This window comes from Monodon monoceros, unplaced genomic scaffold (assembly GCF_005190385.1).
Source record: "Monodon monoceros isolate NGI ecotype Baffin Bay Population unplaced genomic scaffold, NGI_Narwhal_1 Super_Scaffold_16, whole genome shotgun sequence".
Taxonomy (NCBI): Eukaryota; Metazoa; Chordata; class Mammalia; order Artiodactyla; family Monodontidae; genus Monodon; species Monodon monoceros.
The window spans coordinates 55,488,850-55,506,732 of record NW_021703772.1 but is presented as its reverse complement, the minus strand read 5'-3'; the positions used below and the strand labels follow the sequence as shown (position 1 = coordinate 55,506,732).

Here is a 17,883-nt window from a genome sequence, read left to right as displayed (position 1 = left end):
GAAAGTTTGTTTTACTCTTAACTTTTTTTCCTTCAGTTTCTTCTTTGTTATTGGCTTTTTCTCACAAAACTTAAAGTTGATTATAATATTTTTCTACTGAAGCAATGTTGTAAATAGTGAGATTCTAAGACCAGACTGTAAAAGCCAATTTAATCCATGATGTAACTGAGCATTTAACTATTTCAGCTATGTCATAGGATGAACAGATTTGAGAGCTGACAGAAAATCTGTTGTAAGAATGTATTGTTCCCTGCTCCTTCCTACCCTTGCAATTATAGATGCCCAGTCCCAGACAAAGGGCAGGGACAACGTTGTGTTTGCCATCTCTTACCTTGTGCTATATATACCTGTAGTAACTTCCAGCTTCAGGTGTATTTTCTCAGCCACTAGGAGAGAGTAGGTGGCTTGGATAATACCACTTCTCTTTGGACCTCTAAAGAGAACTTTTTCTCCCTAGCAATTTTATGACCAAGACTCTTCTAAGTGCTAGATGTTAGTCTCAGCATACCTCTACTACATTATTATATTGTTACAGAATAATTAACTTTTTATAGTCAGTTTCAGGTGATTAGCAGACAGTTAATCCTAATAGATATTTTCAAGTGTAAGATCTGTTAAAAGTAACTTTAGGTAAAGTTAATTTTTAATGTTCTGTCTTTGGTGTCTAACATAGAAACCACTAGAGTACTTGTGGCTATTTAAATTTAAATTAATTAAAATGAAATAAAAATGTATTTCCTCATTTGCAGTAGCCACCTTTCAAGTGCTTGATATCCACATGTGGCTAGGGGCTACTGTGTTAAATACCGCAGATACAGAACATTTCTATCGACACAGGAAGTTCTACCAGACAGTGCTGTGAAGCTTTATTTTATATATATTTTCACACATTGGCTGGGAAAATGGCCCACAAATATGGCTTAAAAGTTTTTTTCAGTAGATATTAGATTCAAGTCTTTAGGAGTTAAGTTCTGAAATAAACTAGCATTTGTCATTAATGGTAGGTCTACCACTTTTTCCAGAATTTCTTTCAGTTTGGTCAGTAGCCTCAAATTTAGAACAAGGTCACCTTGCTATAGTAAAAGCCATTCACTGCTAATCCAGTTGGTTGTAGCAGTGAAGATATGTTGCTTTTATGGAAATTGTTCGGGCTCCTAGGAGACAGACCTTTGGAAACATATAGTCCGAGATTTCTTGGTCTTGTCACTGTTGACATTCTTTACTAGATTCTTTGTGTGGGGGCCGTCCTGTGCATTGTAGTATGTTTAGCAGCATCCCTGGCCCCTGCCCACTAGATGCTGGTAACATCGCCCCAGTTATGACAACCAAAAACTTCTCTATACATTGCTTAGTGTCCCTTAGGGGGCAGAATTGCCTCTGTTGAGAGCTATTGGTATAGTCCAAAGGCTCCTAGAGATTTGAAGGAAAAGAGAGTTAGGTTCTGTGACATACCTTCTCCTATCTTAGTTAATATAGAATAGCTCTGAGTATATCCAAGAAATAATGTCAGAATATAGGGAATGCAAGACAGATAAAACCAAAGGAAATTAAGGAAACCCAGATTGCCTTTCCCTGGATATTTGCATCCCTACATCTTATCTAAAATGGCTTACAGATAACTGTGGTTCAACATTTATTTTTTAACTAACATTTTTTGAATTCTTACTGTGTGACATACACTATATTATGTAACAGGACTACAAAAATGAATAAAACATGGCCTTAGTCTTCAAGGAGCATATGATGTTGACTGTCCTTATCTATTTCATGTTATTTGGCCGTTAACTTGCTTTCAGCTCTTTTGTATAGGCATTAATTGCCACTTGGTTTAAACTTTGGGCGTGTCAAGCCATCTTTTGGGGATGTTAGCAGAATTAGCACTTGATTGTGTTCTGAAGACAGATTGAATCCAGCTCTTGTGATCTGTTATTACCTTGATAATTCAGGCTTTTTTTTCTGTTTCATCATCTCTCAAGACCTATTCAAGGATCTGTAAGATCTTAGAGCTGCTATATAAACTGCACAGATAAAACCTTAGCATAAAGAAAACTGACATATAAAAATATTTAACAAGAGAAAAATCATATAATACCAGATTTTAATTATCTATGAATCTTTCATCTTGATGTCAGAAGTTTCATTAGTAGTAGAAAATATGTCAGATGACTTAATAAATCAAACGTGACTTTAAGTATCCACTAAGCATTAAATTAGACTCCGCGGTAGTCATAGTCCCATCTCATGTGTCTTTAAAAGCTGGGTATTCACATCCCTCAGCTGGAAACCTGTTGGCTTCAGCATGTACCTCCACCGAAGCCAAACACACACACACAGAGATGCCTTAGAGCACAAACTGACGGACAACTAAATCCTCTTTGCAGGTTGAACGCTCTACCCCACACACAAGCGCCTTATAGCACAAACAGATGGACAACTAAACCCTCTTTTCAGGTTGAACGTTCTACCCCACGCCACTCCCTCCCAAAGAAACATCATCATAGTCAGATCACCAGATACCAGAAAGAGTGGAAATTGTCCATTGTCCTTCTCTGTTCTCATCAGTACAGATCAAGTTGCATGGGGCCAGAACCTCATCTGACAAGGGGTTGGTGTCCCTTTAGCGCTAGTTCCTTAGATAATCCACCAGTAGTTTAGTTGGATTAATTAAATCTTGAAATACAAAGTCAGTGCTCAGATCACTCATACAAGAAGCTAAATCTAGATTTTCTTTTTAAAATCTGACCTGTAGAATAGTGTTAAAAAGGTATCCAGGATGCCCAAAGTAGAACTTTCAAAACACCGTTATTTCAATAACGGTTAGGTGCTTTTAACTTTGGCTAAATTCTCCTTCTGAGCTTCAGCTTCAGTAATCTTCTAAACGTACAGCCCATTTCATAATTTGTTTTTAATTTTTTTTATAAATTCATTTTATTTATTTTTATTTGTAGCTGAGTTGGGTCTTCGTTGTTGTGTGCGGGCTTTCTCTAGTTGCAGTGAGTGGGGGCTACTCTTCGTTGTGGTGTGCAGGCTTCTCATTGCAGTGGCTTCTCTTGTTGCAGAGCACAGGCTCTAGAGCACAGCCTTAGTAGTTGTGGTGCACAGGCTTAGCTGCTCCGTGGCATGTGGGATCTTCCCGGACCAGGGCTCGAATCCATGTCCCCTGCATTGGCAGGCGGATTCTTAACCACTGTGCCACCAGGGAAGCCCATGATTTGTTTTTTAAATAAGTGTATAATAAGTCTTTTCAGCCTTGTAATCAAATTCATAATTCAGAGAGTTTTTAATTTAGCTAAAAAGAACTCTGGCTAGCAGACCCTAGATGTGTCCCTTTTAAGATGAGATTATTAGGTAGTTTCTGCTAAGTCTTCAGTCCCTTAGACCACAAAGATTAGTTCCAGATAATTTTTGGTGGCTAGGCTGCCCAACATGTTCACATTTTCCACACACAAGACTCCCATTACCCATCCCTCTTATATACATGTCTGTTCATTCTTTGCTGTTGATCTTCCCACAAAATGTATTATTTCTTGGAGCTGTTAGCATCCAAAGGGGACTGTTGAGCCTGTGATTTCAAAAAGCTTCTATTTTCTCTGTTCCAAAGTATAATTTTTTTTAAAGATTTTTTTTTGATGTGGACCATTTTTTAAGTCTTTACTGAATTTGTTACACTATTGCTTCTGTTTTATGTTTTGGCTTTTTGGCTGCAAGGCATGTGGGATCTTAGTTGCCCAACCAGGGATCAAACCACACCCCCTGCGTTGGAAGGCGAAGTCTTAACCACTGGACCGCCAGGGAAGTCCCCAAAGTACAATTTTTAAATGTACTGTATATTATGGAAAAAACACAAAATACTTATTTTATTCTGTCTGTATATACAGTATAAGAAATTAAATTGTAAAAAAGTGAACTCCACTTTTAATTTAAGCAGACAAAGAATTTCCTCCATTAGTTTTCTGTATTTGGCTGGCCTATGATTTTTGTACCTTTAAAAATACATCTAAGACTCTTAAATACCTGGCTTAAGTATTTTGAGCATTGAATATGTAGAAAAAATGAGAATTATGGAATACGGGGTCTCTCTTATTTTCAGAAGTGGTGGATTTGGCTTTTTGTAGCTCTAGTGTTGGCTCTCAAGCTAGGTTTACACTTCTAGAGGGTCAGAAGTCACAGGAGTGTAGCTGAGTCAGTAGTCATGAATACCCCACATCAGGTAATCCAGGTCTGGAAAGAGGAATAAGCTTCATGTGGTATGAAGGTACACATGACTTTTCATGGATAACTGTACATACAAGGAATGTTGAAGTAGTCTTTGGCCACCTGTTATTTGCTGTTTTCATTCATCCATTCTCCCCTTTAGTATGGCATGCTTCCTTTTCTGAAAATGAGTCTACAGATATGTAAGCGGCTACTATATAGTTGTGCACACACGTGTGTTACACATGTCCAGATCAGTATAATAAGCTAATTTCTAAAATGCCTAGCAGTGCAAATAAAGATTGTACAAATGGCATTATTATTGTTGTTGTTTAACTCTAGAATAAAAGTCTTCTACTTTGAAGTATGATCCCATCTTTGGGATTAGGGCCTTTGATGTTTCATTGTTGTTTTTTTAATTTATCAATTCATCTGAGGCAGCCAGAGAAGGTTCTCTAGAATTTTATGAAGACTATTTCCAATAATCTCATATTATAAACGCTTATTAAGCGTTTTTACTTAAACTCTCTTTTCTCTGTGTACATTTATCCTGTAATGTAGTTGACTTAAATTGTTAAGCAAATCCAAAAAGATTTCTAGTCCCTTTAATTGCATAAACTGTGATTTCTGACCTCAGTTCAAATTCTGTTATCACTAACAGAAGAAGCTTACAGACCTCTGCCATCAGGCCATCAAGGGGTTAAATTATTTTATCAGATATGTTTTTGAGGGGCCACAGCTATGCTGCCTGTACTGCCTTTTATTTTTTTAACTTTCTAGTTCACTAATCAAATGTATGTTAGATTGATTATTGTAAAAGTATGAACCATAGAAAATTTGACAAGATAGATGTGTAAATTATCCTTCTGACAGAACTAATGATGCACTTCAAGCACCTTCTGTTTTCCAGCGCTTGGTGAGCGACTTCATTAAATATGCAGTGGCTGTTGGGTGGCTTCTCAGAGGATGGTTCAGCTCCTTGTGGAATTGGATTATTACTAGAGGTGTAAAACGAGGCAGACAAGCTAGCTGTTGGGCATCCTGCTGAGGTTCTAATGTGCTCCATCTTGTCGGAGCAGTTGTTTGCAGTCTTTTCAGGACAATTACATCCATAACCACAGGACACATTCAGTGAAACTATATTACAGATAACAGTGGAGACTGGCATTGACTCCTTTTCATCCCACTCTCTTGAGTTGCCTCAGTGTTGGTAGCTTATAATAATGCCACTTCTACCATTCACAGAGTAGTTTTTTTTTTTTTCTTTTAATACCTTGGAGCAAATCTGGAAATAACTGATTTGTAACTTTTTCTAAGTGCAAAAATCGTAGGATATTTGGAGTGAAAAGATTCAGTAGCTTCTAATCCCTTTGCATATGAGAAAGCTAAGGCTGAGGCATTGTGGTGAGTTGTCCCTTAGGGAGATAGTAGGAGGACCTGGTAGAACATCTTTTAGGTGGTAGAGATTGCATGAATAGCAGTTTGTACTGTTTGGCTTCTGGTTTTAGAGCTCTTCTAAACAGAATTTTTCTTTTGAATTTAAGATTTCTTTTTCCTGCTGTAGAGCATTTTTCCTCATCTTAATACCAGCAATGCTTCTTTATTTCTAGAAGCCAAGCAGAAATATTTTGCTTTCTGAGAATGTCATGCTATTTATTATTTTAATGACAACTGGTGGTTTCCTGGAGTACTGGACACAAAAGACGGTTTGAGTTGAGCTTAAAATGGTATTTAAGTTTTCCAAAAGGGAGATTCTGTGGTGGATCACTGAAGCTTGATAAATGAGAGTGCATTTTAGAATGACAGGCTGAATACTTTAATGAAAGAAGGCTTCCCATTTTAGTTGGCCAATTAAATCGCTGCTGATGACTTTGGATCATTAATGAACATTTGTGGAAAATGACCATTTGATTCAATTATTACAATAATACATTTGAAAAGTACTAACCACAAATAATCCTACCCGTAAATAAGATTTATCCATTTTCCCATAGATAAATCAGCATCCTGCTTTGCTTTTTAATGCCGAAGCAAATTGACATTTCAGAATTCTTTTATAGATTAAGTACATATCCTTTCTTATAAAAGTTCTGCTTAGAAAAGGTTACATTTTCGTTGAATGCCTTTTAAAATATAATTTATGCTGCTAACGATTATATTCATTATTCTCAGAATAAATTAGCAAGACTTAGAAACAAAGAAGGGGAACATGATACAGTGTATAAAAGCAGATAATTAAATTTAAGATGGTTTAGGTATTTGATTTATTTAGTGCCTAAAAAGACTCTAATTCTGGAAAAATAATAGGAAGAAAATAACAATTATTTGAACATGCAAATTTATTTTAAAGTCATATGAAAAGAAAATGCAAATGGAAAGCTCATAACCAGATTTTTTTCTTAAGCCCAAAGTTCAGATTTTCTCAATTTTTTAAAAGCTTTTGTTCTCAAAATATTTTATGGATATATAGCGTGTCAATTTTTGCTGTAGTATACCCAGCAAATTCATCTGGATATGTTTTCTTTAGTTAACTTTATTTTCTCTGAAACTTTGGCATGTTCTGGTAAAGACAGGAGGCGGGTTCTTTTGAAATGCATGTTTTTCTCATTTTGTTATTTGTAAAATGGGCCATAATCTCAGTGCAGGCTCCCTTCATCTCCATTTTACAGTTTACAAAGAAAGGAGACACTGTGGAGCACAGGCTCCCCTGGGAGTACACTGAGCTTAATGAGCTTGATAGTCTGGTGGGCTCAATAAATCAAATACAGCAAAACATTTCTCATTTTTGAATAAAAGCATTTATCACACAGTGTTTGTTCATTCATGGTCATAAGATTGATTGGTTCCCAGCATCATAGTGTATATTGAAGCATTTTTGATTTTGTTTTTCCAGTGGGCAAGTTACGGAAGCAGTGGCTAAAGGAAAGTATCTCTGATGTCGGCTTTGGGATGCTGAAGTCTGTCAAGGAATATGTGGACCCCAATAACATCTTTGGAAACAGAAACCTTTTATAAATCCATTACTATTGTTAAGAAAAATGTCACTTTTTTTTTAAGTCTTTTAACTATGGTTATACCAGTAATCAGATATATCATGGACTTTATTTCAGCTACCTTTGTTTGTTGGTTTAAAATAAGTTTGTTTCATTCTGTAGTTTGTTTTGTTTCTACATCTATGGATTGACAGATGGTATTCCTAAATCTCTCTCATTGTAGGTGTATCAGTTTACAGCCAACTGGTTGTCATTTCAAATTTCAGTCAGGCAGCACAAGGCTGCCAGTGGTTAATTTCAGAAGAAGATGCTGCCAGCTGTTTTGTATTGATGCTTCTTCTTAGGAACAAAGCCAGATTTTGGTGTCATCTGTTGTTTCTCTAGCCTCTCTTTTAAAAGAACATTTCTGGGAAGCAGCTATCTAGGGAAGGATTCCACTGAGGAGTGATATACATGTATGTTTTTTTAAGAGTGCATTCTAGTGTGAATAGGTCATTAAGGGAGAATACCCATGAAAGAATATAGGCAACCTCTTATTTAGGATGCCTTCAGTTCTGTAAGGTGCTTGGCCTACATTTTTCTTTGAAATTAGTATACAGTTATAAAACCTTAAATCATTAGTATGCTTTATTCTGTCAGGGGACATGTTTTTGTTCTCCATGTTTCTGTTTCTACTGAGGTATGAGTTGTATTTGTATCACTGAGATAACATATTGTTATATCCTAATTCATTCATAATATGTTTTATAAGAAAAGCTGACTTATCACTCATTGTTTGTGAAGAACAGGTTTACCATGAAAGGAATGTCTTTATTCAACTTAGAGTTCTAATGTTTCTCATTTCACATTCTTGTTGCTGAGATGCAGAAGAAGCTACAACAGGAGCAGAAGAGGGAAGACTTCTTACACTGAATGTCTCCAGTTCAAAGAACTGTTTTGGCTAAAGAAACACAGTCATCATTCAGCTACTGAATTTGAAAACCTCAACAGTTTCAATGACAAAAAACCTTTTAAAAAAAAACCCAAACAACATGATAAATTTCCATATAAAAGTAAAGTTTCAATTTAGTTTTTAATAATGGTTTAATGCCTTTTTTGAATTACTGGTTTAACCTAAATTTAAAAATATAATGTATTAATACACATACCATAATCAAAAGTTTGAAATATCATATTTCTTAAACAATAGGGAGAACGTTAACCACATTTAGCGAACATTTTTACATTCAAACCTGGATATTAAAATAAATGAAATGATTACTTTGAATCACTGTCTGTCAAGGTTCATGGTTCACATTTTGAGACAGATTCTTTTCTTAATGTAGTACCTAACTTTTGATAATTTTTTTAGAATTAATATTTGATCAGCTAATATGAGTCAAAATGCAGACTATCCTTTAAAAGGACACACTGTCTGTCTATGTAGCAACAGCTCCAAAGTATTTTTGGGCAGTTTGATACCTTTTATATCTGAAGTAGCCTTAACCAGAAAATCTAAAATTGATTCACAAAATGATATTTTTAAGACTTCAAAATGATAAATAATTTTTAACAAATAAAATTGGCCTCAAACCAATAAACTTAAAATCTGTAAGCAAATCAAAATGAAACATTAGTTTAACAACAAAAACTAAATATTTATTTATTGGAAGCTGCCTCTCTTCATTGGTGATTTATTTTTAATTATAAAATTTCCAGCAGATCTTTGCTTCAAGCCCTTGATATTTGAAATAGTTAGATACTTGAGGAGGAAATTACACTTGCTTCTCAAATTATAAAAATCTCAGCTTTATGAAGTGCATCTATTCATGAAAGTAATTTCTCTAATTGGTGATCAAAATGTAAAATTTATTACGATACTAATATCTCACTGGAGTGTATACATGTTTCTGAGTAATTTTTAAAAAATAAAACTTACAGATTCATAAGCAGATCCATTCCTTTGCACGTGATTGTTATAACGTTCTTTCCTAGGGAGTTCAGATTTCAATAACCTCAGAATTAGGAAATGTAACACCTGAAATTGTTCACTATTCTACATGAACCTTATGGAAATTAGTGATTTATGCGTTTGTTTTCTTCCATGCATGCATGACTCTCCAACCTTGATTTTGTAGTGATGACTACATTTTGTAGTTAGAATCATTTCTACAGGGATCATTTTGAAACACATAAACACTCATCAGTACTGTTTCACTCTGATTTAGTAAATCAGAAAGGCTTTCCCTGCTTCCACGCATCCACCTCTGAGAGGTGCCTCAGCTGCATAACTGCATAACACCGATTTGTCTTTCTTAAATTAGTCATATTTCTAATATTTTATTTGATGATGTCACATTTGGGTTGACATTTTAGTGGGAATGGGAACTTGCTGCTAGTGAGAAATGGCATTGAATACTAGAGTCAGTATGAACAGGCTTTATTGACCCCTAGAGAAACAGCTGCCTTAATGTTTGGTGCACTTTACAGTGTATAAGTGAGTTTATTAGTGTTATGCTAAGTAATGTGAGCTTTTTTAGTTTAGTAAGAATTGCAGAAGCCACATGTTTATTGTGCCCAGCATTTTACCACAAAGAAAGAGGATTAAATTCTTTCCTCTCTTGAGGAATTGGGAGTTTTCTTCCTAAATGCTTACATACTATAGTACTATTACTTAAAAGCTGTTTATGAAGCTGGAAGCATTCTAATATACATAGCTGTGTTGATGTATTTTGGAAAACAAAAACGCAGTGAAGGATGAACTTCCATCAGTGTGTGTATTAAACCAGATACAGATGGTTGCAAGAAAACCTCTTTTTCAGAATATTCTCTTAGTAACTGCTGAGTCCTAGCTTGCAGTTTTGAAAATGACTTTTGCTTGTTGGCTTCAGAGGTTTTCCATTGTCATATTCTTTTATAGCTGCAACTTCTTAACTATAGCTGATCAGACAAGCCCTGTGGTCCCAAGCTGAAGTCTGTAGCCTTGGCTGTTCAAACAGGCTGAGTTTGGTCGAACATCTATTCTATGTAAACGTAGAACACAAACATTTATTATGCATTGATGCACAAACTGCACATGCTGGTGCTTGAAGCAGCCAAGGGGGAATTCTGTGGAAAGCATGTCTACATTTTAAGAAGCACTGAGACAGGAGTTAAGGACAGCTTTAATAGCTTTTTGCTACCACTTAATCTTTGGCGATTTCGATTTTAATTAGGGTTTAGCTCGTGGTGGGAGAAAAGCCGAAAATAACAAGTGCCAGGATAGGATTGAAGAATCCAGAATCACCTTTGGCTTTATGAAAGCTTGCCTTTGCTCAAGGCTTCACGTTCCCAAATGAGCCACCTGTCAATATATACATTTAATCCTCATTAATTTCATATAGTACATTGATGCGGAAATCCAGAAGGTGTAAAAGATTGTTTTAAACTATTGAAATACACTGTGTAACATGAAGGATGTAAGTTACTCAGCTTTCTGCTCCCTAAAGCAAACAGTGTTTGTCTTTAGTGTGAAATTTAACTGTAAAAACTACCTGTAATGTCAACAGATTATAGAAACTTATATTATTAATAAAATGGACCTGGGTTTAAGAGATTTTTTTCTTCAGAGGGGGTGTGAAGCTGTTCATTCTTCTGTTTGCGTCTGGGTTTTTCTTTCGATTTTAGTTTTTCATCTTCATATTTCCTCTGATTTGAAAACAAAATTAATTTTTATAATTTTATTGATGAAGCATGATCAAGTACAACCTAAATATGAACTAAATCCTTTTGGATTGATAGATGAATATATTGTTAGCTAGGTTTTATTACTCTCTAATTATTTTAAATCAATGTTATATTCCTAGGAGGTGTTTAGTCTCCTGTGAACCTGAAGCATTCCCATTTGAACCTTGGAAGATCCTCAAAGAATGAGCGCTCTTGTGCTCTCCTAACCACAAGAATTCCTTAACAAACGTGAGTAAGGACCACGGAAGCCAAAGAACCATCACAGAATTAAGTAACTTTAGTTCTGTGAACATGAAAAGATTTCTTTTTTGGTTCCCAAAGGAGATTATTTTATACTTTTTTTTTTCCACAAGGAACAAAAATAACACATTAAGTATCATTAAGAGCATTTTTCAAAGACTGAACTTCCAAATCAGAGAGAGAGAGAGAGAGAGAAGGAAAAAAAATATTTTAGTGTGGATTTCTAAGCAGCATATATACATGTTTTTAAGGCATCTTATTGTTGGCAGTGTTTTTTGTAAGCACCCTATGAAACATGTTGTTTAACCCCTAAAGCAATCTTGTTCACATATCCAAAAAGGACATGAAACGCTTGTGCTGGTATAAAGTTTCTCTAAATAATTATTTTTTGAGCTATTTAAAGAATGTCCCCAAAAGCTCACAGTGCCTTGTTGGGATTTTTTTTTCCATGAAATAGCCATTATTTAAAATGAGTGGGAGAGGATAAGTCTTTAAGGCCAGAGCTTGTGTAGCAGTTCAAGGCTATTCCTCTTCAAGAACGCGTCGGAATGAAGTAGTTGTGTGTGGAAACACAAAAGATCCTTTCCACAGTGTTGGTTTCAATCACCTATTCTAGCATATTTAACTAATTGTGTGGTGGACCTGTACTCTCACATACACCTATTCAGTCAGTGGGATTTACATGTACTTTCTTTCTTGCATTTTCATTCCTTGTGTCCCAACTTAGTAGCCCTAAGGTGTGGGTTGGTGGATGTGGCATACTCAGTCCTGGAGACACCCCCTACATGTTTTGGGTGTTTGCTCACACAGCTCCCTGAGGAGCAGAGCCTGGAGGAGGGGAGGGGGGTGGGTTCCTATTCCTTATGTTGGGGGTCAGGCCTTTTTGTGTGTGATGGTGCCTTCAGAATAATGAATATTTCTGTTTCTGAACAATGATAAATCTTCTGAGAAATATGTGTGGGTTATATTTTTTAATTTTTGTCCTTTTTCGCTAAGCCTGTGAAATACTTTGGCTCTGATACAACTTGACTTGAATAATATCTTATCCTGAGTCTTCCTCTAAGGCAGTGCATATTCCTGCCAGTACTGTAGTCATCTTTTGGGAACTACATGTGGGTAAGCACTTGTATGTAAGCCATTATACTGCTGTAACTAATGCATACAAACAATTCTTCTCTTTACATTAATAGTCTTAAAAGTGGATATGTAGTGGGAAGGAAAATTCTTAAGGGAGTCCAGCATAGCTTTGTCAGTTCAGACTGAGCCATACTGTTTTCCAAAGGGCTCAACACATAGTCTATATACTGTGCTTTCGGTGTATGTTTGGATCTCCTTTTACTGCTTTTCCTAGAATGTACTGTTCTATAAGCAAATGCCCATGTGTGATTTTTAAGATGTGCTGGGAAAAAAATAAAACAATACCAAAACCATTCATTGTTACGGAAATTGTTGCTTTTTTTCATGTTGATTCCATCTAATCTTTACAGTGTGTTCCCATAAGTAGCCTCTCTAGTAGTGAATGACAAGTGCACAGATACTGATTTTGTCCCTGCCTGTGGCTCCCACACTGGAGGGAAGGTTGTAGTTGTCTGGGCTCTGAAATAACTGAAGATTGGACCTGTCGAACACAGTCTTACTTGATACATTTAAATAATAACTTGCCATACTAAGAGTTTAGCTCTTATATAATAAGTTAGTTGTAGTTAGTTAAAGAAAGCAGTTTTCTGCCGGGCTCATATAAGGCTCAGACTGAATGAACCTTAGAAATCATCTCATCTTTTTCCCAAACACAATTGGTATCTGACCATCCTACCCCTCAGACCACAAATTGATCACCAGTTTTTCTGAACATGTGCTGTGACCACATGGGAATTTACTGCTTTTCCAGCAAGCCTTTTCCCAGTTTCTGAAATCTTCCGGTATTAAGAGGTTTTTACTTATAAGACTGAAATCTGTTTCTCCCTTCTATCCATTAACGTAACTTCTGTCTTGTGTAGTCATGAAGAATTGCCCAGTTGCTCTGTTGAAGGGCAGCTCTGCAGGCATTTAAAGACAGCTCACATTCCCCCAGATCTTCTTCAGTCACCTGTTGCTCCTGTCAGTTCTAGACCCTTCATCATCCTAATCTCTCTCCATATGTGCCCTTTTGATGTTTTTAAAGTGAGGTGTCGAGTTCTGAATGTTCCAGAATAGGACCGATGATTCCCTTATTCCTTATTCCAATATTCTTTAGTCACTCTTGCATTTTTGGTGGACAGTGGACATTACACTGTCATCTCACACTGAACTTGAATTTAACAGTTTGTCTTTTCTGCATGTGCCATTTTGTCCACATCTCCATGGAGGCTGATTTTTTATTTTATATTCATTTTTATTGGAGTATAGTTGCTTTACAATGTTGTATTAGTTTCTGTTGTACAGCAAGGTGAATCAGTTATACATATACATATATCACCTGTTTTTTAGATTTCCTTCCCATTTAAGTCACCACAAAGCATTGAGTAGAGTTCCCTGTGCTAAACAGTAGGTTCTCATTAGTTATCTATTTTATATATAGTAGGTATATATGTCAATCCCAGTCTCCCAATTCATCCCACCCCCAGCTTCCCCCCTCGCCTCGGTATTCATAAATTTGTTCTCTACATCTGTGTCTCTATTTCTGCTTTGCAAATAAGTTCATCTGGACCATTTCTCTAGATTCCACATATAAGCGATATTATACGATATTTGTTTTTCTCTTTCTTCACTCTGTATGACAGTTTCTGGGTCTATCCACGTCTCTGCAAATTGCACTGTTTTGTTCCTTTTTATGGCTGAGTAATATTCCATTGTATGTACGTACCACATCTTCTTTATCCATTCCTCTGTGGATGGACATTTAGGTTGCTTCCATGTCCTGGCTCTTGTAAATAGTCGTGCAATGAACATTGGGTTGCATGTATCTTTTTGAATTATGGTTTTCTCTGGGTATATGCCCAGGAGTGGGATTGCTGGGTCATACGGTAGTTCTCTTTTTAGTTTTTTAAGGGACCTCCATGCTGTTCTCCATAGTGGCTGTATCAATTTACATTCCCACCAACAGTGCAAGAGGGTTCCCTTTTCTCCACACCCTCTCCAGCATTTATTGTTTGTAGATTTTTTGATGATAGCCATTCTGACCAGTGTGAGGTGATACCTCATTGTAGTTTTGATTTGCATTTCTCTGATAATTAGTGATGTTGAGCATCTTTTAATGTGTTTTTTGGCCATCTGTAGGTCTTCTTTGGAGAAATGTCTATTTAGATCTTCCCCCCCATTTTTTGATTGGGTTATTTGTTTTTTTGATATTGAGCTGCATGAGCTATTTTGTATATTTTGGAGATTAATCCCTGAGGCTGACTTTTTAAAACCCTCATTACTTATATTTATTCTTAGTAAAATTTGTATCTTACTGTATTTAGTTCCAGATTTTCAAAATTTTAGAATCTTGACTCTTACCCAGAGTATTTTTTGTCCCATCCAGCTTTGGGACATCAATAGAATTGAGACATGTACTGCCTGGATTCTCAACCAAGTAATGGCAGGCATCTGCAACACACAACAAGGGCCAATAACACATCCAGGAAAGAGCATTCAGGGTTCAGCTAGCGCACATTTCCACTTGACATGCTCTTGTGTTCACCTCATATTTTTACATTTTGTCAACAAATAGGCCTTTTTTCAATGAATCAGTGTTTATGCCAGACAAACTTTAAACATGCAAATGACGTCTACTTGGATTTAACATCGCCAGCTGCCAGACTGAAATCCTTTGCTAAAGCTTGCTGCTCCAATTTCCTGTGCTACCCTATCAGAAAAACAAATGAAGTTTTTAACTGCCATCACATTTACTTTTGCCTGTGTTTGCCTTCAGGGGCATGTCTCTTCTTTTTCAATATACTCGTAAACTCATCTTGTGCTGCATTTTCTGGTGTGATCTGTTGATTGGGCATAGTATTGACTGATGGACAACCTCTAAATCCATTCTTGCATAGTTCTGTCACATCCTTTGTACCTCATTGTGTCCACATTAGATCTGGAAAGATAATTTTTTAAAATGACTGAAATTTGTCACTGTAAAGCTGTAAAATAACTTAGGAGAAGGTGGAGTTCTGAGTCTAAGAACACAGAGAAAAGGGTTCTATTCTGGAAATTTTGCAGGTGCTCCATTTTTCTCTACCAAACTACTAGTCACTTTTCCTATTTGGGCCTAATATCTTTTGTAAAATGAAAAACTCTGAGCTCCCTTCTAAGTCAGTCTCAGTGATTCTGATGAGTCTCTGTATTTTTGCCAAACACTACCCTAGAATTGATTATTGCATTAATAATTTATTTTTTAATTTAACCATTATTAGCCAGACACTGCTGGGCACTTAACCCTAGACAAGAAGTTCTAATTGTTATCACAACAACCCTGTGAAATGTATGGTATCGTCCCCTTTTTTCCGGTGAAATAACTGAGATTTAGCGACGTTGAATAACACACACTGTTAGTAGCTGGGAAGTGGCATTGCCAGGAGATGGAGCCAGGTCTGACAAAATCCAGTCTCTGTGCTGGCTGCTTCACTGCTCTAGGCTGCTTGTGCTGGGTAGTAAGTCTGATGTATACAGAATTTCTGCTTTTTAAAGTAGATTGTTAGTCATTGCCCTCCACAGAAGGGCACAAGTACAGAGGGGAAACAGCTGTCTTCATGACCACATGCCATAGAAATACCAGGAAGCCTTTTGTCCCAGATGCTGTCATGCTCTGTAAATGTGTAATCCCTGCATTGATGCCTTTATAGATTTAATATGAAACTCATGAAAGGAAGTGCTGTGTTTGATGGACTTAATAACTTTGCATTTTTATAACTTTAATATTGTATTCCTTTGAGCTGTACTTAAAAATGTAAGAGTAACCTGTTACTATAAGTCATACATATTCCTGTAGAGAGACTAGAAACTGAAGACTATTTAAGATTAAAGAAATGTTTTATTATAATCTAAGACCAATCTAGGTTCTTTGGAAAGTCACAGTTCCTTAAAACTGCTAATTTAAGAATTAAGGTTGCTGCTGAAGGATTAGGGTACTCAAAAAGTTGCATATATTTTATAATTAGAATGAAGGTGTAAGTATAGAACTTGATGGTTACAGTCATGGTGATTATGTGGTTGGACAACCAAGAACCCAGAGTTACTGGCACATTACAAAATGTGCTGTTTAACTAATACTAAGGGTATATAGCCCAATAAGTGGAAACGAAACCCCCAAATGTCACATTAGTCCCAGTGGTAGGTCAGCAGGGGATAAGAGGCAGTTAGTGAATGGTGGATAGTGAGCTGCAAGTCACACCATTGGTAGGAAGCTGCTCAGTGTGGCAGAGAATACCCTCAGGAAAGCACAACCTCCCAGATGTTTCCAGATCACCAATAGTCATTAAAAAAAAAAAAAGACAAAGGAACATAAGACCAAAGATTGTATTTAAAAATGCTGATGTTCACCAGAAATGAAAGGTTTGTCTTCGGTGATGTTATCTTTTTAAAATCAGTTAGTGTAGATAGCCATATTCTGCTTACCTGAACAGACTTCCAGCACTGCTAACCCTCCGAATGCCAGTGTGGAAATGAGCCCAAGCAAGGATTATAGGGCAGAAGGGTCAGAAAGTTACTCTCTTAACACTTCCCCTCCAAGCCATTTGCCCTTTCTTTAAAAAAAAATTTTTTTTTCTCATTTGCCCTTTCTTATCTCACTAGAAGCTTATTTACTTGGGCATCTACCCCATAGCCCTCAACAAACACACAAATTGTTCTAACCTCAGGCCAAACCTATCACTGACAATTCTGTTTGGATTCCACCTGAGGTGCTCCTCTGAGGTCTGAGAGGCCATACCTCTATCACCCCTTTGGGAGGGAGTGTCATCTTCTATGATTACAGCTGTCTCATTGCTCGATGATCTCTGCCATCCCCACAGTTTCCCAATTCCCACTTGTCTGCTTCTCATGAATGGGTCAGAGTTAGCCACTCTACACCTGACCTTCACAGATGACATTAGTGTCAATATCCATGCCACAGCTGAGGGCAAATTCAAAGAGGGGCTGTCATGAGAAATATGAATCCTTTTGTAGGCATGTCATGTCACTGATCAAATGAGTCTGCTTGGTGGTTCTGCACAGAATAAGTTTGTGTTTATGTCTGAGAAAATGGAAATAACTACTTGGGTACAACAAACACATGCGTATATTCTGAACATTTGTGTGGAGATGGGTTGACTAAGGTTATGAAATAATGGATTTAATATTTGATCTTCTTAAAATACACTCTGCAGATATTATGAAGAAATCCTGAAGGAGCAAAGGCTTGAGAAATATAGGGAAATCTTTTTTTGTCAAGAAAAGTGCTTTTAGCACTGAGTACATGAAGTTCTAGGAGCATAGAACAAAGCTTTTCATCAGAGCTTTAGGGATGAAAGCCTTCATTCAAATGGCAATGTGGAGTCATCATAAAGTCACTTGCCTATTAGTATCAGTACGCAGAGGTGAGTACTTTGAAGGTGAGTTTAAAAGAAGTATATCCTAAAAATAAAGAACAATAAGTGCCTGGGGAGTTAGACCCTTCCCCAGTCTCCTCCAGGGCTCTGACGGCTGGCCAGTTTTGTAGGCTTGGTTCATGAGTCTTTGCTGTTGCCAGGGAGCAATCTATAAATCCTGGTGGGTGCCTCTCTGGAGAGCCAGTGTAAGGAAGGGGACAAATGCC

The 17,883-nt window shown here is 36.7% G+C and overlaps 1 protein-coding gene across 3 annotated transcripts in view; it reads left to right on the top strand.

Annotated features, from left to right (window-relative positions):
• Window positions 1-17,883, top strand: part of AGPS (alkylglycerone phosphate synthase) — a 280,454-nt gene that overhangs the window by 126,686 nt on the left and 135,885 nt on the right. For 2 of the 3 annotated variants that reach the window (XR_003793973.1, XR_003793974.1), the window contains exon 20: window positions 7,088-11,120. Coding sequence is in view for 1 of the 3 variants with exons in the window: in XM_029225507.1 (XP_029081340.1) it covers window positions 7,088-7,209 (122 nt within the window). In the remaining 2 variants the exon portion in view is untranslated. Of the gene's footprint in view, window positions 1-7,087; window positions 11,121-17,883 lie in introns of those variants that run through there. The other variant, XM_029225507.1, reaches the window with a different exon arrangement.